Here is a 22,590-nt window from a genome sequence, read left to right as displayed (position 1 = left end):
CCCATCATTGGGCGTCAGTTGGAGAAACAGTGCCCCATCATTGGGCGTCAGTTGGAGAAACAGTGCCCCATCATTGGGCGTCAGTTGGAGAAACAGTGCCCCATCATTGGGCGTCAGTTGGAGAAACAGTGCCCCATCATTGGGCGTCAGTTGGAGAAACAGTGCCCCATCATTGGGCGTCAGTTGGAGAAACAGTGCCCCATCATTGGGCGTCAGTTGGAGAAACAGTGCCCCATCATTGGGCGTCAGTTGGAGAAACAGTGCCCCATCATTGGGCGTCAGTTGGAGAAACAGTGCCCCATCATTGGGCGTCAGTTGGAGAAACAGTGCCCCATCATTGGGCGTCAGTTGGAGAAACAGTGCCCCATCATTGGGCGTCAGTTGGAGAAACAGTGCCCCATCATTGGGCGTCAGTTGGAGAAACAGTGCCCCATCATTGGGCGTCAGTTGGAGAAACAGTGCCCCATCATTGGGCGTCAGTTGGAGAAACAGTGCCCCATCATTGGGCGTCAGTTGGAGAAACAGTGCCCCATCATTGGGCATCAGTTGGAGAAACAGTGCCCCATCATTGGGCGTCAGTTGGAGAAACAGTGCCCCATCATTGGGCGTCAGTTGGAGAAACAGTGCCCCATCATTGGGCGTCAGTTGGAGAAACAGTGCCCCATCATTGGGCGTCAGTTGGAGAAACAGTGCCCCATCATTGGGCGTCAGTTGGAGAAACAGTGCCCCATCATTGGGCGTCAGTTGGAGAAACAGTGCCCCATCATTGGGCGTCAGTTGGAGAAACAGTGCCCCATCATTGGGCGTCAGTTGGAGAAACAGTGCCCCATCATTGGGCGTCAGTTGGAGAAACAGTGCCCCATCATTGGGCGTCAGTTGGAGAAACAGTGCCCCATCATTGGGCGTCAGTTGGAGAAACAGTGCCCCATCATTGGGCGTCAGTTGGAGAAACAGTGCCCCATCATTGGGCGTCAGTTGGAGAAACAGTGCCCCATCATTGGGCGTCAGTTGGAGAAACAGTGCCCCATCATTGGGCGTCAGTTGGAGAAACAGTGCCCCATCATTGGGCGTCAGTTGGAGAAACAGTGCCCCATCATTGGGCGTCAGTTGGAGAAACAGTGCCCCATCATTGGGCGTCAGTTGGAGAAACAGTGCCCCATCATTGGGCGTCAGTTGGAGAAACAGTGCCCCATCATTGGGCGTCAGTTGGAGAAACAGTGCCCCATCATTGGGCGTCAGTTGGAGGAACTGTGCCCCATCATTGGGCGTCAGTTGGAGGAACAGTGCCCCATCATTGGGCGTCAGTTGGAGGAACAGTGCCCCATCATTGGGCGTCAGTTGGAGGAACAGTGCCCCATCATTGGGCGTCAGTTGGAGGAACAGTGCCCCATCATTGGGCGTCAGTTGGAGGAACAGTGCCCTCAGGGCCAGATAAGGGCAAACAAACAAAAGGCTGAATGCGGCCCCCGGGAACAAAGTTTGGAGACTACGGATATAGAATGGTCATCTTACCAAAAATATGGTAACAGCTCCCATTTCATCTAGCCAGGCCCTGGTGTATGTTCAGCCTATTAATTAATGAACTGCAACAAATATGCAAAGATCATCAGGTCCAACTTCACTGGCTTACTCCAGGAGAAACTCAAACCAAAACCAACCAAGATGTGGGATATGTACATGCTGATAACAATTGCAAAACTTTTTCACCATTATTGGCAGGATGTGGAATGTGCAAGTCCCTACAGCTTGGTGGCCGCTATCATTGCAAGGCTACAGTTCCTGTCCCATCATCTTGCTAAAGAACTAGGCTGGGAATAGAAGCTTAAGCATAGCCATGTGCTATGACTACCCCATCCCCGCCAATCTCCCCACCCCGGATGAGCTAAAGCTTTTTCTATGAGTTTGCATTAATTATGAGCCAAGAGAGGACGTTTACTGAGCAAAGCAAATGTTCTTATCTTTTTCTATCAAAATTCATTAAATTGCCAGGAAACCAAATACCATCTGCTAGCTGTAAATGTTGCTAACAACAGCTCTAGGGAAACAAGGAAGCGCATCACATAAAAATGCATGTTTCCAAAGGTTAAAAGATAGATGTACTTTCACAGCAAAAACCTCCATATGCCCTCATTGCTTTTTGCAATTTAGGGATTATGCCCAGGGATGGATTTCTGCATAGCCAATATTGGCCACCTGGCCTAGGCCAGCAAGTCTGACTTGGGCAGCACACAGTCACCATACAGGTCACTGGCTACCAGCAACACATTTACTAGGGCTGCACTGCAAAAGTGTTGCAAAAGTGGGCAGAACCCATCATTGAGGGCTTGATGAATGAGGGGTGCAGGCTGACCGACATATACAGAAGGCTATAGAATGCTTACAGGGATGATAATATGTACAAGAGCACTGTGCACATATGGATGAAGAGGTATATAGGAGGAAAAACCAGCACTGAAGACACTATGTGGTGGGAGACCATCAATGTCAGACAGCCTGAACCCCTCCCTTATCAAGAGCTCAATGATGGCACATTACTTCTGCTTGGAATCCATTATTTACCTGCAATGGGGGAAAAAAAAAAAAAAAAAAAAGTTACTACAGAGGAAGAATTACTCTACCAGTATGTAAAATTTTAACATAAATTTGAATTTATTAAAAAAAATAAAAAAAAAATAAAAGTTATGCTCAATTTTGCATTACTCTCCGTACAGCCCTTGTATAACAAGGTTTCGAATTGGTGGCCTGCCTATCAGTGCCATTTAAATGAGTCTATATATACACACTACAGTCCCTTAAAAGTTTGTGTATTGTTGTAGAATATTGAAATTGCGAACTTACGATTTCAGCCACTCAATTTTCTACACCCAGAACCCAACTGCTAGCAGTAAAGGCCATTGTTTGCCTACACTTCTAGTCATTTATTCCATGTGAAATAATCCAGGGTGAGTAACTAGTCCCCCCCCCCCCCCCCCAGTTGGTCCCCAGCCTTGGTGTTTCCTATGTGGCTATGTCCAGTGTTGGGGGTAACTAGTTACAAAGTACAGTAAACCCCCGCTCCATCGCAGTTCAGTTTTTGCGGTCCCGATATATTGCGTTTTTTTTTTTAATGTTATTTTACTATATAAATCATTAAAAATGAAATACTTTTGTGTTTTCCATAGCTCTTGCTATGCCTCTCAGTATCTTTTATGTGTTTAAATGAGTTTCTATTGTTTTAAAAGTGTGTTTAAAAGACCTTAAAATGCTTTTACACGTACAGTGACAGTAAAATAAACATGCCTACAATGCATTTTAATAGGGTTTTTCTATTTCGCGGATTTTCACTTTTCGCGGCTGGGTCCGGAACGTAACCCCCGCAATGGAGGGGGGTTTACTGTAACTGAGTACAGTTAACTACATTACTTTTTTTGGTAACTAAGTAATGTAACTAGTTACAATACTAATATTGGTAACTACACTACTTTACTAGGCTATAGGAACGCGCTTTCCTGCGTTACCCAAGCCGTGTGATACAATAGTTATTTCGAAGAATAGAGAGAGATGAAGTTTATGACTTTTTGTTGCACTTTATGTTTTATTCTGTTTTTTCAGGTTTTGTTCTCATGTTTCCCAAAGCCTGTGTTTATACAATAAACTCTATGCAGAAAGAGTGTCATGTATCTTCTTCTACACGGTCAATTAAGAAAGAGGAAAGTAAAGTAATAAGTAGTGAAGTTACTTTTCAAATGCAGTAACTAGTAAAGTAATCTCATTACAATTTACAGAAGTAACTAGTAACATTTTTTGAGTAACTACCCCTCATGTCTCACCCACCCTGCACTGAACCTAGAAGAAGCACGGATCGCACTTCATGAACTTTATTCCCACTGTGACAGCTGAACTTGGATGTGAATAATGCTGATCAGTTCTGGGTTCTTACTGGTGCATGTTTGCCGTTCTCTCTCCCCTCTACCTGGAGGCACCTGCTTGGCCAGTATGAGGAACCTGGGAAACATGCTCTACCAAAAGGAAGCATGGAAGCGATTGGACAACTGTACAGCCACCTCATCACTTCCACCTGACAGCTTGTCGGATTTACACATATTCCAGTTATTATTATTGTGTCTACTGACCCCGTTGTTGTGGGTAATTGTACTTTCATCTTCAGTTTGTATTGCATTACACTGCAAAAAATAAAAATAAAAAATGCAGCGGGGCCAACGTTTTTGAGCGCTGAGGTGTGATAATGTGCTGCAATCATGTGGTTGTCTGAAGGTATAAGGGGCTGCCCTTTTGGTTCTCTAGATCAGCCTTCTTCAACCAGGGTGCCCAGGCACCCTGGTGTGCCTTGAGGTTTCCTCAGGGGTGCCTCAGCAAAATGCCCCAAAAATTGTATACAAGGCAGCGGGTGGATGAAGCCTGCCTTTTAGTTACACAAAGTCAGAGGTTTTCATTGTGCACCATTATGGCCCTCTAGCTGCCGACCTGCTAACGAAGAATGACATCAGTTGATAAGGAGGATGTCAGTTTGACCCTCCCCTGCTTCTCTCCATAGGTTTTGGGGTCACATAACCTGAGCGATGGAGAAAAACTAAGGAAAAAGAGAAACATTGGAATACTAGTCAGTACGAACTTGTAACTCTAACATTGGGCGTCATACATCTGTGTATGTTGGTGCATTATGTAAAACATTTAGAATTGTTTTTACATTTTAGGATGGAATGGCTCAAGACTGTCCATAATGTTAAAGGGTTCCTCAAGACTGTCCATAATTTGGGGGTGTGCCTCGACTGAAAAAAGGTTGAGAAACACTGCTCTAGATCTAGAATATTCCAGTTGACTAGCACTGTCAAAAAGGCACACATGGGCTGCCTGTATGCGGCATCTGGCGACTCCAGCCGTATAAGAAAACGTCTGATGCACAGCGCGGAGGTCTTATTGCCCATGGAAATTAGGCATTGCTCTTCATTGCGTGTGTTTCACATCATTAAGACCCCGTTCACACTGGGGCGATCCGACTTGCCGGGGCGACCTCACAGGTCGCGGCGCACAGCTCGCACCGCGTCCTCGGAGCGGTCGGCACGGACTTCATAACATTGAAGTCAATGCAGGTCGCTCCAGGTCGCCCCAAAGAAGCTCCGGACCCTTTTTCTAAGTCGGAGCTACTTGTGTCGCTCCTATTAGAACGGGTCCACAGCTTCTCTATGGCAGGCGACCTGTCAGGCGACCAGGTCGGCTGACAGGTCGCCCCAGTGTGAACGGGTTCTAAAGCTTGCAATGCATCTGTTTGTAAACAGTCATCCCTCCTCTAGTAGCCTTGCAGTGAGATTAGAGAATCAGCAATATGTAGCCAGGACACGGGTCTGTTGTATTTTCACATGGAAACAAGGTTTTACATACAAGAACAGACTGATCAGAGTAATTCCATGAAGCTTCTTCACCCTGGAAGCCTACAACGAGCGGCACATCAAACACAATGAGCCAAATAAAGTACGAGCTATAATAGACGAAGGCCGTAGGAGTGAAGTGATCAGAATTAAGCTGCATTAATTTTCCTTCGCTGTACTGTACAATCAGCGCAGAAAAGAAAGAAAAGCCCTCTGATTACAATATTGTCAGTCACCGAGCACGCTAAAGGCCTTCAGAGATTAACCCACTTGCTGCTGGCCTGAGCTATGTATTCAAAAGGATCACTGCCTTCTCTGCTGGGAAGGAGGACTGTGCAGTGCTGAATAGTTACCTGCATGCTGGAAGATCTCCATACCCTGTATACAGGCGGTACCTATGTTACAGACATCTGACTTACATACGACTCATACCTACAGAGGGAGACAACAGGAAGTGAGAGGAAATCTCCCTCTAGGAAGGGAAATTCACTCCTGTAAGTGTTATCACGGGGGAAAAGGGTGTCTCCACTGAAGCTTCATCACTAATCCTTGTTTCCACAACAACCCAAAAATGTCAAAATCCAAATGTCACAGGGACAGAAAGCAAAGTGAAATCTTCTGAACAGACAGCAAAACAAAATGTTACAGGGGTGTTAGCCAAAAAAAAAAAAAAAAAGTATATTTTTTGGCTGGCGTTACACTTAAGTGTCCATTCACACTACCGCGACTTGTCAGGCGACTGGTCAGCCTGACAAGTCGCTGTCCATTGACTGCTACAGGACCCGTTCTAATAGGAGCAACACAAGTCGCTCCGACTTAGAAAAAGGGTCCTGTACTACTTCGGGGCGACTTGCATAGACATTCATTATACGAAATTCCGTACAAGTCGCGTCGAAGTCATGGTGCACGCGACTTCACAGGTCGCCCCCTAAGTCGTGCCGCTTCAGTGTGAATGCGGTCTTACAAATAACGTATATATATATATACACACACACACACACATATAAATACATATAAAAAAAAAAAAAAAAAAAGTGTACCTGTTCCAACTTCTATACAAATTCAATTCAAAGTGTTACCAAACCCAGGACCCTGAATTCACTATATCTGGTCTCCCACAGAACATAGAAATGCAATTATTTTAGTAAATATAAACTGCTAAACACCTTTCCTCATCAGCAGTATATAGAAGTCTTTAGATTTTTATCAGTGTCTGGTTAAAGCTTATTAGGAGTTTCCTACCCCCCCCCCCCCCGATTGTACTCTGAGGCTGAAGGACCCCAGACCCTCTTTCTGGACAGTGCCGATTGGCCCTGTGCTGATCACATGCCCTCTCCTAAGATTAAACAATAAATAAAATAAATAAAATAAAAACACATTTGTTAGCAATACACTCCAAAGTGAGCATGTGCAGAATGCCCCCAAGGCTCTGTACTACCAGGAGATGGATTGGGGACAGTGGAAGGAGGAGAGGATCTGTGCATACAGGATCAAACAGCCTTTTTTACACAATGCAGAGGATTAACCCCTTAGGTTCCACAGTATAACAAGCATGCTTTACTGCATATACAGACTGTTTTTACTGGGTTTAGGAACACATTGGTCCAATAGTTTTTGGAGTCATTGTTTGGTCTGGTGTCCCATCTTCCTCTTGACAATACCCTACAGATTCTCTGTGGGGTTTAGGTCTGGCCAGAAAACTTGCCTGTCAAGCACAGTGATACCATGATCATTAAACCAGGTGTTGGTAGTTTTGGCAGTGTGGGCAGGTGCCAAGTCCTGCTGGAAAATGAAATCAGCATCTCAGCAGAGGGAAGCATGAAGTGCTCTAGAATGTCCTGGTAGAGGGCTATGCTGACTTTGGACCAACACCAGCAGATGACATGGCTCCCCAATTCCTCACGGACTGTGGAAAATTTTGCATTTCATTTGGAAATCAAGGTCCCAGAGTCTGGAGGAAGAGTGGAGAGGCACAGAATACCTGGTTAAATGATCATGGTATCACTGTGCTTGATTGGGCAGCAAACTTGCCTGACCTAAACCCCATAGAGAATCTGTGGGGTATTGTCAAGAAGAAGATGAGACACCAGACCCACCAATGCAGACGAGCTGATGCCGCCATCAAAGAAACCTGGGCCTCCATGCCACGCTGCATTGATGAAGTAATTCATGCAAAAGGAGCCCCGACCAAGTATTGAGTGCATCCTATACTGTACATGGACATACTTTTCAGTAAGACAACATTCCTGTATTAAAATCTTTTTTTTTTTCGTCTTATGTAATGTTCCAATTTACCGATACACAAAATTTTGGGCTGTCACTAGCTGTAAGCCACAATCATCAAAATTTTTTTTATGGGTTGCACCTGTATCACTCGATCAATGCATCTCTATAGCCACATACTATATTGTCAAAAGTATTGGGACGCCTGCCTTTACCTGCATAAGAACTTTAAACTTTCAATATTGAGTTGGCCCATCATTTGCAGCTAGAACACCTAAATCTTCTGGGAAGGCGGTCAATAAGGTTTAGGAGTGTCTATGGGAATGTTTGACCATTCTTCCAGAAGCAAAGCCAGTCACGTTCCTCCACCCCAAACTCGATCATCCATGTCTTTATGAACCTTGCTTTGTGCACTGGTGCGCAGTCATGTTGGAACAGGAAGGGGTCATCCCCAAACTGTTCCCACAAAGTTGGGAGCATGAAATTGTCCAAAATGTCTTGGTATGCCGACCCCTTACATATTCCCATCACTGGAAACTAAGCCCAACCCCTGAAAAACAACCCCACACCATAATTCCCACTCCACCAAATGATTTGGACCAGTGCACAATGTAAGTTCCATAAAGAGATGGATGAGTGAGTTGGGGGGGGGGGGGGGAAACCTGACTGGCCTGCACAGAGTCCTGACCTCAACTAGATAGATAGATAGATAGAGAGATGCTATCTATATACACACACACACACACACACACACACACACACACACACGCACACACCTATCCCATTCTTCTGACTTTTCAAAACAAATAAAATCATTTAAAAAAGGTTAGAAAAGGTTTATGGTCCAGTCACACTTGTGTGACTTGTCATGTTACTTTGGACATCAAAGTTGCAGCATATTCTTTTCAATGGCACCTGCTGAAATTTGTGTTTCTCAAAGTTGCAACAACTTTGAAAAAGTGCTTGCATGACTTTTTGGTGCAACTTTGGTCCAGAGAATGTAAAGTTGGCTCAAAGTTGCACCAAAAGTCTCCCCAAAGTTACACTGCAAATTGTGCGGCTATGGAGAGGTGCCTGTGTGAATGAAGCCTTAAGCCAGCAAAAACTGTTGTTACGCACTTAAAGATCATGAGTATAGGTTCACATTGTGTGTTGGAGGAATGCATGCAAAATTACAAACTTTTTTACAACAAAAAAAAACAAAAACAAATGCATCCTCTTTGCAGACATGACGGCGTTGTCTTTATTTCTTAAAAGCCTCCCCACCCATTTACCAACATGCACACCAAGAACGCATGGTAACAAAGTATGAATGGAGCGTTACATCAGACCAAAAAGAGGGACAAATGAAAAAGAAAACGGGACAGAGGGATTTGGGTACAAAAGGTGGGGCAGTTTTTCCAAATGAAGGGTTGGGGGGGGGGGGGGGGGGGGAGTGGAACTTTAAATATAAGCAATCCCACAATATTTGCCTTTTTTACGGTACAAATCTCAGTTCACATATATGCGATACGGACACCCGGAGAATCCACTGCAGGTTCCCGCATCGCATTCAACTCGCAGGCAGTTCACACTGCCATATGCGAATCACTGGGGGTGTCAATACAAAGTTAACACCCTCAGATCACTTCACATATTGCAATGTCAACTGTCAGTTTGGACATGAATCGGATCGCATAGGTGTGAACATTCATGCGATCCGATTCTGCTGCGGACCCCAAAAAAAAATAAAGGGTCCTGTGCGAGTTGTGTCTGAATGCGATGTGAATTCATCCATACAATCTGTATTGCTGAATTCGCATTGCGCAGACATCGCATGTGATTTGCAGAGCAGTGCAGTGCGCACCACATGCGAGGTCTGTCATTGCATATGTGTGTGAACCGGGACTAAAGCTGGCCATACACTAGCTGAAATACCGGGAAAACTCATTTTTGAAAAAACGAAAAAAAAAAAAAAAAAAAAATGGATTTTTGTAAGATCTTACCGTAAAATACTTTTCTCTTAAGCTCATTGACAGACGTAGTCTTCTTGATTCTCAAGAGCTGGGTTATGTTGTCTCCGCAGGAGTAGGACTAGGCAGAAAGACAAAACGTTCTGGCTCCACCTTAGGGGCAGTCCCTGAGGGTATATCCTCCCTCTCTCTGCTACAGGGAATCAGTTCTGTTCTAAAGCAGTAACAGAGAATTTAACCCAACCCAACTCAATGATAGAGGGGCGGGTACTACGTCTGTCAATGAGCTTAAGAGAAAAGGATTTTACGGTAAGATCTTACAAAAATCCATTTTTCTCTATCGCTCATTGACAGACGTAGTCTTCTTGATTCTCAAGAGCTGGGACATCCAGAAGCAGTGCCACAAAATGAGGGGTGGGATTGACAGAATCAAAATCCAATCTAGAAGGCCCAACCGGAGCCAACCAGAAGTATCAAAGGACTCATCGAGAAAACAGATGAGACCTACCCCACAAATCCTCGAGGTAGACCAACAGTCTCCTCAAACAGTGGCCTGCAGGAACCTTGCGGCCAGAAGAGGCATCTGACGATGCCATCACATAAACCTTATATACAATATTGTAAAGGTATGAACCGACTACTAAAACAGTCGCCTTGAAAACCTGAACCACTGACGCCTGATGGCGGAAGGTCCAGGAAACTCTAAGCGCCCGAGTAGAATGCGCCTTAACAGGGAACGGGGGATCCCGACCCTTCGATAAAATAAGCCTATACCACCGTCTGTCTGATCCATCTAAAGATGGTCGCAGCAGAACAGGCAACCCCTTCTTAGGGCCATCCGTGATCACAAACAGTGAATCCGTCTTACAAATTGAATCCGTAGTATTCAAGTATATCCTGATCGCCCGAACTACATCCACGGAATGCCATGCAAATTCTCGAGGATGATTGGGCTAAGACATAGGAAGGACAATACACTGTCCTTATTCAATGAAACTTTGAAACCACCTTAGAAGGAAGGATGGATTCGGATGAAGAACAACCTTATCCCTATGAACCACCAGATCTGGGGAACAACAGGATAATGCAGCCAGTCCTGACACCCTGCGTGCAGAAGTGATAGCCACCAAGAAGACCACCTTCTGGGATAAAGTAGGCAAGGGAATCTCCCTGATATTTTCAAAGGGAGGTGTCTGAAGAACCGACAGCACCAAATTAAGATCCCAGGATGGTAACGGCGCGTGCACTGGCAGAGCCAGGTGTCGCACCCCCTGGATGAAATTCCGCACCAAGGAATGAGTAGACAAAAGCTTCTGAAAGAAGATAGCAAATGCTGAAACCAGACCCTTGATAACACTCAAGGCCAGCTTCTGCTCAACTCCCTGTTGCAGAAAGCCAATATTCGGACTACCGAATAAAGATGTAGATGGAACCCAAGGGATTCACATCACACAATATAAGACTTCCATGTACGATGATAATCTTTCTGGAAGTCGCTTTCCTTGTTTTAACTAGAGTAGGAATAACTGAAGCTGACAATCCCTTGTCCTTCAGCACCTGGGTCTCAATAACCAGGCCGTTTAAAACCAGCAATCGTAAAGCAGGATGGAAGATCGGTCCCTGAGACAGTAGATCCTCCCTGAGAGGAAGTCTCCACGGGACGTCCGCCATCAGTCTGACCAAGTCGGCGTAACAAGCTCGACGAGGCCAGTCCGGAGCTGCCAGGATTACTGGAATTCCTTCCTCCTCTATCTTGCGAAGAAGTCTTGGCAGTAACCCAAGAGGAGGGAAGGCATACATTAGCTGGTATTGCCCCCACGGGGCGATCAGTGCGTCTGCGGTTTCTGCTAGAGGATCGCGGGAGCGAGCCACGAATCTCTGAACTTTCCTGTTGAATCGAGATGCCAACAGATCCATATCCGGGGTGCCCCATCGTAGGCACAACTGGTGGAAAACGTCTGGATGGAGGGACCATTCCCCCTGATCCAGGGTCTGACGGCTGAGATAATCTGCCTGCCAATTCTCCACCCCCGGAATGAACACCGCAGAGATTGCTGGAACAAATCGTTCCGCCCAGCGAAGAATGCAAGCCACTTCTTTGGCCGCTCGGACACTCTTGGTGCCCCCCTGGTGATTGACATAAGCCACGGCCGTGGCGTTGTCCGACTGGATCCGAACCGGGCTGCCCTGGAGCTGCTCGGTCCAGTGAATCAGACAAAGTCTGATCGCTCTCAGTTCCAATACATTTATCGGTAACCTGGATTCTTCCGGGGACCAAAGTCCCTGGACAGATAACTGACCGAGAATTCCTCCCCATCCGGATAGACTGGCATCCGTGGTCACTGTCGTCCAATATATTGGCAGAAATGACTTTCCCTGGCTGAGCATCGGAGACCGAAGCCACCAGACCAGAGACTCTCTGGTCTGTTTGCTCAATCGGATCTGATTGTCCAGGGATTCCGGATTCCGATTCCATCTGAGAGGAATCTCTTGCTGAAGAATTCGGGTATGGGACTGGGCAAATGGGACTGCTTCGAAGGAAGCCACCATCAACCCCAGACCCCTCATGCAAGTCCGAAGGGAAGACCAGCTGTTGGTGGACTGCTGATTGAATCTTTCGGAGTTTCCCTACCGGAAGAAAAACTCTTGTCCTGACTGTGTCTAGAATTAGACCCAGATATTCGAGCCTCTGGGTGGGAACCAGAAATGACTTTTGCTGGTTCACCAGCCACCCGAATTCCTGTAAAGAAATCATAGTAATTTCTATGTTTTGTAGCAAGGTCTGAGGAGACTCTGCATGAAGCAGAAGATCGTCTAGGTAACCTAGAATCGATATGCCTCTTTGGCGCAGAAGTGCCAACATTGGGGCCAACACCTTTGTGAAGACCCGCGGAGCCGTGGCGAGACCGAAAGGTAACGCCACAAACTGATAGTGGTTCTCTTCTACGGAAAAACGTAGAAACCGCTGATGTCCTGCGAAAATGGGAATGTGAAGATATGCGTCCTAGATGTCTATGGACGCTAGGACATCCCCTGGATGCAGAAAGGCTGCTACTGTGCGAATGGACTCCATTCTGAATCTTCTTATGTAGACAAAAGAATTGAGTGCCCTTAAGTCCAGAATTGGACGCACTTTGCCCTCTTTCCTGGGTATTGTAAATAGGTTTGAATAAAAACCCCTGAAAGCGTTCTGTCCAAGGAACGTGGACTACCACTCCTTGTTGTAGTAAATCTGTGACTGCTCTCCACAGATCGTCTAAACGATCCGGGGATAGTCGGCTATTGGAAGGGAAGAATCGCGCCGGTGGGAGAGATCGAAACTCGATCTTGTACCCTGACCTTATGACTTCGCAAACCCATCTGTCCGGGATTCTGGAAAGCCATGGATCCGGGAACCGGCGAAGACGTCCCCCCACCCCAGTTATGGGTGGGGGGCGCACCTTCAGGCTTTGGACGGTTTATCTTCAGGTCTAGAGGGGGCGGGCTTTTGCTTGCCCGACCAACGACCCCTGACGCCTCCTGCAGGAGCTTTGGAGGACTTAATTTTTTCACCCGCGGGACGAAAAAAACCTCTTGTGAGCAGAAAAAGAAGGCCCTCGTCTTTGACGAGTTCCTTTACCTTTAAAATTTTGCGGTAAAAAGGTGCTCTTTCCACCCGTGAGATCCTTAATGATCTCATCTAAGTTGGCTCCAAATAGACGCTCTCCTAAAAAGGGGAAATTAGCCAATGCTTTTTTGGAACCTTGGTCGGCTAACCAACCTTTTAGCCACAGTGTACGCTTGAGAACCACCGCTGAGACAGATGCTCGCGCCAATAATGAAGTGGCGTCTAACGCCGCATCACACACAAACTGTAACCCCTGTATCATCTGTTCCAACAAATCTGATACCGCCTGAGGGACCTCTTCTAGGTCCCGGCGTAACCACTTGGTCCATACAGTTACAGCCTGCGAAACCAGACGAATAGCAATTATTGGTCTGAAAGCTGATCCAATCAAGGTAAACATGGTGCGAGACATAGCTTCTATCTTGCGATCCACTGGATCTTTAAAAGACGGAGCGTCTTCTAGAGGAATAACCGTGGCTTTATTCAATCTAGCAATTGGTGAATCCACCACAGGTGGTTCTGTCCATTTCTTAATGAGGGTTTCCTCAAACGGATAACGCCTGTTAATGCGTTTAGAAATAGTAGAAATGCGTTTTGGCAGACTCCATTCTTCTTTGATTGGATTGCCAAAACATTTGGGCAATGGAAAAAACCTTCGCCACTAGATGCGTTTTTAGTCCCAAAAGGGATTTCAGTTTCAGCTATTTCTGACGGAATACCCTGTAATCTTAAGGTCTCTTGAACAGATACCATGAGTGCGTTTACCAACGCTTCCTCTCTGGCTATGGCTGATGCCGAAACATCCTCCTCACTGTCTGAAAAGACAGTACACGAGACACCAATACCAGATGAAGTACCTGCAACTGCAGAAATAGGTTTAGAGTCTGAATCCGAGGTTTCAGATAATAAGGGGTTAGGCGGGGGTCGCTTACTTGCGCCCTGTCCCTGACAAGCCACTTCCACCCGGGACACAAGCTTCCATAATAGCGGACAATGATTTAATCGTCAGTGGGGTGCTGGAGGATCCCGCAGACCCCTCGAGGGGATCCGGAGGAGATACACGAGTGGCAGGGTCCATGTTAATTCAGGACACCTTTGCCAGAAAACACAAAAAAACTTTTTTTTTTTTTTTTTTTTTTTTAAACAAAAAATACCTCTTTTTTTTTTTTTTTTTATGTGTCTCCCCCTAGCGCAATAGCGCCCCTCAGAGTACCTGCTTCTCGATCCCACAGAGAGAGAGAGGGACCCCCAAGGCTCACCAACCGATGCAGTGAAGTTTCCAACCAACTGCAGTCAGCGTCTGTCTTTACAGACTGGAAGGAGCTGTTGCTTTTTCCCGGGTAGAAGGACGTGGCTCCGCCCCCTGTGTACGCCTTCCGGCGTTCCCAGCTCTCCACGAGGTAGCTGGGCTCACAAAACATGGCCGCCCCCATAGAAGAGACATAAGACTCCAAAAACATGGCGGCCGGCGTGACCTGAGGACATGCATGCACCTGGTCTACGGCAAAATGGCGGCGGACCGCCGAAATCGTTTTTCCCAGCACATCCACCTGCATCTCTGCTGAGTGGCGATTGATAGATCTACAGGAGATACACTACAAATAAGGTAGGATTATACCTCCTATGTCTGCTGTAATGCTACAGTCTGCTGGGTAGAGTGTTAGCTCTCAAACCAAGTCCACTTCCCACAAACACATACTGTATTTACAAGGGGGACTTTTAGTATCAGATATATACTGACCATATATGGAGGGGCCCATAATTCATACTGCCTCATAACGAGGAAAAAAGGGAACGTTTACTCACCATACCGAACCGACAGGCACCCTCTCTTCACAATACCCTCTCCACCGGGGTGGGGGTTTGTGGACCACTCCGGACGCCTCGACTCTCAGGTTCCTGGCGTCCAAGCGAGACTTTTAACTCGCAAGGTCAGTCCCTCCACTGGGACTCCGTCGCGGCCGAGCTCTGGTCTGCACGCGCTCGTAGGCAGAAACCGGGGTGACCACTGGATCTCAACATCCAGCCCGTCGCCCGGCCCCGCATACTTACTTGAATGTGTCGCGGCCGACCAAGCGCAATGCAATGGTCTGCGCGCTCGTAGGCCGGCTGGGGTGACCACTAGTGTCGCCCAGTCCGGCGTTTTTTGCTTGAAGATCTCACAGGAAAAACACTGGAGAAAAAACTACCTAAAAAATATTTCTTCTAAAGAAAAAATCTTGCCAGGACCAAAAAGATCCCAGCAAGGAGCTTAGGTCCTTACTCCTGACTAGACAGAAAAAAACTGATTCCCTGTAGCAGAGAGAGGGAGGATATACCCTCAGGGACTGCCCCTAGGGTGGAGCCAGAACGTTTTGTCTTTCTGCCTAGTCCTACTCCTGCGGAGACAACATAACCCAGCTCTTGAGAATCAAGAAGACTACGTCTGTCAATGAGCGATAGAGAAAAATTGTCCGTGAGAGCAGACGATCGTGCCATCATGTAATGACCGAATTTCAAACGATAAAATACTTCGATGGACATAAATGAATCTGTTTTTCGTTCAGTTTGTCACATACGCCTAGTGCTAACAGGTCGGCCGAGAAACACATTAACCTTCCCATTTATCGTTCGGCCGGTGGATTTTCAAAACTGTTCCTTCGATTTTTTGGCTCTGAAAAGCTAAAAACGATTTTCTATTTGTGCCCATTAACTGGACGAAAAATGAACGAACGATCGGACCAAATGACAGATTTTCAAACGATCTTTCAGCTAGTGTGTGGCCAGCTTAAGAGATAGAGAGAGATAGACCATTACATAATACTATTACTAGGGAACACCGAAATGAAATTCTTGGCCGAAGCCGAATAATAATAAAATGTTTGGCCGAAGGCCGAATACCGAACGCGGTGTTTTGCATTTTTTCCATTTATTTTGCCAATTTTTTGTCCTCTCTCTTGTCCTCTCGCGTCTCTCTCTCTCTCTTGTCCTCTCATGTCTCTCTCTCTCTCTCTCTCTTGTCCTCTCATGTCTCTCTCTCTCCCTAAATGTTACTGTAGGGAATGGGATTCAGTGCACACTGCAACCTTGTACCATAGGGTTAATGTTAGTGACACTGTAGGGATTGGGAAGGATGCTGGGAATGGAAATCAGGAAGCATGCAGGCAGCCTTGTAAATTTTAATTGCAGATACAGGGCACTGGGCAGGTCAGGGTTAATGTGGTAACATCAATTACTCAGTGACAGTCAGTCAGTGTCAGTGTGGACTCGATCAGATTATACAGTGACAGACAGTCTCTCATAGTGGTGGTAGTAGGAGGCTGGAGGTGGACTAGTAGGAGCCTGGAAAGGAGCACAGCCGCATACATACATTACTCACTCGTGCACTGCAGCCCGCCCCACACATTCAGTGAGTCTTACTCTCCTCCCTAGTTTTTTCAATGGCACATTCAGGAAGCCAATCACGCCGTGAGTAGCGGCACAGCGGAACCAATCAGGTGTGCAGGCACGCGTGATTGGTTCGCTGTGCAGCTAATCACGGCCTGATTGGCTTCCTGAATGTGCCATTGAAAAAACTAGGGAGGAGAGTAAGATTTACTGAATGTGTGGGGCAGGCTGCAGTGCACGAGTGAGTAATGTATGTATGCTCACCGCTGAAGTGTCCCGGCTTTCCCTGCCTAACACGGAAGTCTGCGAGTCCTCCTGTCCTCCTCCGAGTCCCTTCCCCCTGTAAATATCGTGACCTCGGCGATATGAATATCGCCTACGGCCACAGAACGATAGTCAATATCATATCGACTATCGTTCAGCCCTATTATTCGGCACAAAATTATTCGGCCTTTTGACTTATTCGGCCGAACACCGAAAGTGCTATTTTTTCTATTTTCGGCCGAATAATGTTCGGCCGCCGATTATTCGGTGCATCCCTAACTATTACTACTAATAAGAATAATCAAGATAGCAACAATAATAATAATAATAATAATAATAATAATAATAAATAATAAATAATAAATAATAATAATGATGATGGCAACAATAATAATAATGATAATAGCAACAATAATAATAAATAATAATGATAGCAATAATAATAATAATAATAATAATAATAATAATAATAGCAGCAACAATAATAATAATAATAATAATAATAATAATGATAGCAATAATAATAATAAATAATAGCAACAATAATAATAATAAATAATAATAGCAACAATAATAATAATAATAATAATAATAATAACGATAGCAACAATAATAATAATAATAATAATAATAGCAATAACAAGAATAATAAAATAAATAATGGCAACAACAATAATAATAATAATAATAATAAATAGCAACAATAATAATAATAAATAATAATAATAGCAACAACAATAACGATAGCAACAATAATAATAATAATAATAATAAATAGCAATAATATTAATAATAATAATAGCAACAACAACAACAATAACGATAGTAATAATAATAAAGATAGCAATAACAACAATAATAAAAATAAATGATGGCAACAATAATAATAATAATAATAATAATAATAATAATATTAATAGCAACAATAATATTAATAATAAATAAAGATAGCAACATAAATAATAATGATGATAATATTAAATTATAATAAAATAAAAATATTAATAATCACTAAAACAAAAAAAAAAAAATAACAAAGAATGACCCAATAAATAATATTTGGGTACAGTGCTAAATGACATGGTAATCGTCAGTCAAACGATCCCAGCACTAAAGAATGGGTTGCACAGCATTGGTGGAACATTCCGGGATTCTGATTGGTAAATAAGCAGACGCCAAGGAAGTTAGAAGTGAGAGTAGATGAGGGGAGATGACAGCTCTCAGTCATAGTACATAGCCATAGATAATCGTACTCCTTCCTCAGTATATACATTACTCTGTATTGTACATCCAACATATCCTAATGGTAACATCAGTCCTCCAACATTGCCTGGATGGGATTGATGAGAGGAGGAGGAGGAGGAGAGGAGAGTCCGCTGACATTTACATACAGGGCTGTACACAGAGTATGGCCACCCCCAGCCTGTGTCATGATACAGAGCAAAGCCCACCACAGCCCTCCCCCTCCCCCCTCCTCTCATCCTCTTCTACACACAGCATGGGATGAAAGCTAGGCCGCCCACATCCCATCTACACAGCGCTCACCTATCCTCCCCCTCCCCCCACACACAGATAGAAGAAGATGTAACAACAAACCTTGCATCTCCACCTTGGAGGGATTATCCCACTTCTATATGACAAGGATTGGGAAAATAAAAAGCAAAGGAAAAGGCCACCAATCAACACGTACAAGCATTCCAGGCAGCCAATGGAAGACGGGCAGCGCTGGACACTGGCCAATGAAAGAAAGGCTGGTCCTTCTGCTGTACAGGCGGAGAGGGCTGGGGTGTGGGGAGGAGAGGAGAGCTGAGAGAGAACTCCCCCCCCCCCCCCCCACACACACCTCTCCTCTCCACCTCCACCCCCTGACATGAGCATCTGCATGGACTGTGCTGGGAATTTACATCTCCAGCTGGGCAGGTGACAGTGTGGACACATTCACTACACATTCACTGACACATTCACTGACCTCTAACTTACTAACATTGGAGGAGGATTTCACAGGGACGCTGATCTATACTCTTCTACAACACTGACCACAGGGACTGGAAATCCCAGCATACCCAATGATGGCATTATTTTTTTAAAGAATTACATTTTATTAAATATTTTGCAAGAGTTACACTCAACACACACAGCCAGGGACACGGACATTCCCCTTTACACACAGCCAGGGACACGGACATTCCCCTTTACACACAGCCAGGGACACAAACATTCCCCTTTACACACACAGCCAGGGACACGGACATTCCCCTTTACACACAGCCAGGGACACAAACATTCCCCTTTACACACACAGCCAGGGACACAAACATTCCCCCCTATACACACACAGCCAGGGACACACACATTCCCCTTTACACACACAGCCAGGGACACAAACATTCCCCTTTACACACACAGCCAGGGACACAAACATTCCCCTTTACACACACAGCCAGGGACACACACATTCCCCTTTACACACACAGCCAGGGACACAAACATTCCCCTTTACACACACAGCCAGGGAAACAAACATTCCCCTTTACACACAGCCAGGGGCACAAACATTCCCCTTTACACACACAGCCAGGGACACGGACATTCCCCTTTACACACAGCCAGGGACACAAACATTCCCCTTTACACACACAGCCAGGGACACAAACATTCCCCTTTACACACACAGCCAGGGACACAAACATTCCCCCCTATACACACACAGCCAGGGACACAAACATTCCCCTTTACACACACAGCCAGGGACGCAAACATTCCCCTTTACACACACACAGCCAGGGACACAAACATTCCCCTTTACACACATACAGCCAGGGACACAAACATTCCCCTTTACACACACAGCCAGGGACACACACATTCCCCTTTACACACAGCCAGGGACACAAACATTCCCCTTTACACACACACAGCCAGGGACACAAACATTCCCCTTTACACACACACAGCCAGGGACACAAACATTCCCCTTTACACACACACAGCCAGGGACACAAACATTCCCCTTTACACACACACAGCCAGGGACACAAACATTCCCCTTTACACACACAGCCAGGGACACAAACATTCCCCTTTACACACACAGCCAGGGACACAAACATTCCCCTTTACACACACAGCCAGGGACACAAACATTCCCCTTTACACACACAGCCAGGGACACACACATTCCCCTTTACACACAGCCAGGGACACAAACATTCCCCTTTACACACACAGCCAGGGACACAAACATTCCCCTTTACACACACACAGCCAGGGACACAAACATTCCCCTTTACACACACACAGCCAGGGACACAGACATTCCCCTTTACACACACAGCCAGGGACACGGACATTCCCCTTTACACACACAGCCAGGGACACGGACATTCCCCTTTACACACACAGCCAGGGACACGGACATTCCCCTTTACACACACAGCCAGGGACACGGACATTCCCTTTTACACACAGCCAGGGACACAAACATTCCCCTTTACACACAACCAGGGAAACAAACATTCCCCTTTACACACAGCCAGGGGCACAAACATTCCCCTTTACACACACAGCCAGGGACACGGACATTCCCCTTTACACACAGCCAGGGACACAAACATTCCCCTTTACACACACAGCCAGGGACACAAACATTCCCCTTTACACACACAGCCAGGGACACAAACATTCCCCCCTATACACACACAGCCAGGGACACAAACATTCCCCTTTACACACACAGCCAGGGACGCAAACATTCCCCTTTACACACACACAGCCAGGGACACAAACATTCCCCTTTACACACATACAGCCAGGGACACAAACATTCCCCTTTACACACACAGCCAGGGACACACACATTCCCCTTTACACACAGCCAGGGACACAAACATTCCCCTTTACACACACACAGCCAGGGACACAAACATTCCCCTTTACACACACACAGCCAGGGACACAAACATTCCCCTTTACACACACACAGCCAGGGACACAAACATTCCCCTTTACACACACACAGCCAGGGACACAAACATTCCCCTTTACACACACAGCCAGGGACACAAACATTCCCCTTTACACACACAGCCAGGGACACAAACATTCCCCTTTACACACACAGCCAGGGACACAAACATTCCCCTTTACACACACAGCCAGGGACACACACATTCCCCTTTACACACAGCCAGGGACACAAACATTCCCCTTTACACACACAGCCAGGGACACAAACATTCCCCTTTACACACACACAGCCAGGGACACAAACATTCCCCTTTACACACACAGCCAGGGACACGGACATTCCCCTTTACACACACAGCCAGGGACACGGACATTCCCCTTTACACACACAGCCAGGGACACGGACATTCCCCTTTACACACACAGCCAGGGACACGGACATTCCCTTTTACACACAGCCAGGGACACAAACATTCCCCTTTACACACAACCAGGGAAACAAACATTCCCCTTTACACACAGCCAGGGACACAAACATTCCCCTTTACACACACAGCCAGGGACACAAACATTCCCCTTTACACACACACAGCCAGGGACACAAACATTCCCCTTTACACACACACAGCCAGGGACACAGACATTCCCCTTTACACACACAGCCAGGGACACGGACATTCCCCTTTACACACACAGCCAGGGACACGGACATTCCCCTTTACACACACAGCCAGGGACACGGACATTCCCCTTTACACACACAGCCAGGGACACGGACATTCCCTTTTACACACAGCCAGGGACACAAACATTCCCCTTTACACACAACCAGGGAAACAAACATTCCCCTTTACACACAGCCAGGGACACAAACATTCCCCTTTACACACACAGCCAGGGGCACAAACATTCCCCTTTACACACACAGCCAGGGACACGGACATTCCCCTTTACACACAGCCAGGGACACAAACATTCCCCTTTACACACAACCAGGGAAACAAACATTCCCCTTTACACACAGCCAGGGACACAAACATTCCCCTTTACACACAGCCAGGGGCACAAACATTCCCCTTTACACACAGCCAGGGGCACAAACATTCCCCTTTACACACACACAGCCAGGGACACAAACATTCCCCTTTACACACACAGCCAGGGACACAAACATTCCCCTTTACACACACAGCCAGGGACACAAACATTCCCCTTTACACACACAGCCAGGGACACAAACATTCCCCTTTACACACACAGCCAGGGTCACAAACATTCCCCCCTATACACACACAGCCAGGGACACACACATTCCCCTTTACACATACAGCCAGGGACACAAACATTCCCCTTTACACACACAGCCAGGGACACGGACATTCCCCTTTACACACACAGCCAGGGACACACATTCCCCTTTACACACAGCCAGGGACACAAACATTCCCCTTTACACACACAGCCAGGGACACAAACATTCCCCTTTACACACACACAGCCAGGGACACAAACATTCCCCTTTACACACACACAGCCAGGGACACAAACATTCCCCTTTACACACACACAGCCAGGGACACAAACATTCCCCTTTACACACACACAGCCAGGGACACAAACATTCCCCTTTACACACACAGCCAGGGATACAAACATTCCCCCCTATACACACACAGCCAGGGACACACACATTCCCCTTTACACACACAGCCAGGGACACACACATTCCCCTTTACACACAGCCAGGGACACAAACATCCCCCTTTACACACACAGCCAGGGACACGGACATTCCCCTTTACACACACAGCCAGGGACACAAACATTCCCCTTTACACACACAGCC

At 46.2% G+C, this 22,590-nt stretch overlaps 1 protein-coding gene across 2 annotated transcripts in view; it reads right to left on the bottom strand.

Moving 5' to 3' along the window:
- CTBP1 (C-terminal binding protein 1) overlaps positions 1 to 22,590 on the bottom strand; it is a 999,951-nt gene that overhangs the window by 375,635 nt on the left and 601,726 nt on the right. The window contains exon 1 of one of the 2 annotated variants that reach the window (XM_082247495.1): positions 18,375 to 18,522. The exons of the other annotated variant lie outside the window; for it this stretch is intronic. Coding sequence (XP_082103621.1) covers positions 18,375 to 18,381 — 7 coding nt within the window. The 5' untranslated portion in view covers positions 18,382 to 18,522. Of the gene's footprint in view, positions 1 to 18,374; positions 18,523 to 22,590 lie in introns of those variants that run through there. 2 annotated transcript variants of the gene reach the window in all.

The sequence above is a fragment of the Pelophylax lessonae genome, assembly GCF_965119305.1.
Source record: "Pelophylax lessonae genome assembly, chromosome: 1".
NCBI lineage: Eukaryota > Metazoa > Chordata > Amphibia > Anura > Ranidae > Pelophylax > Pelophylax lessonae.
The sequence above is the reverse complement of the archived record's forward strand: the minus strand, read 5'-3'. Positions and strand labels throughout refer to the sequence as shown.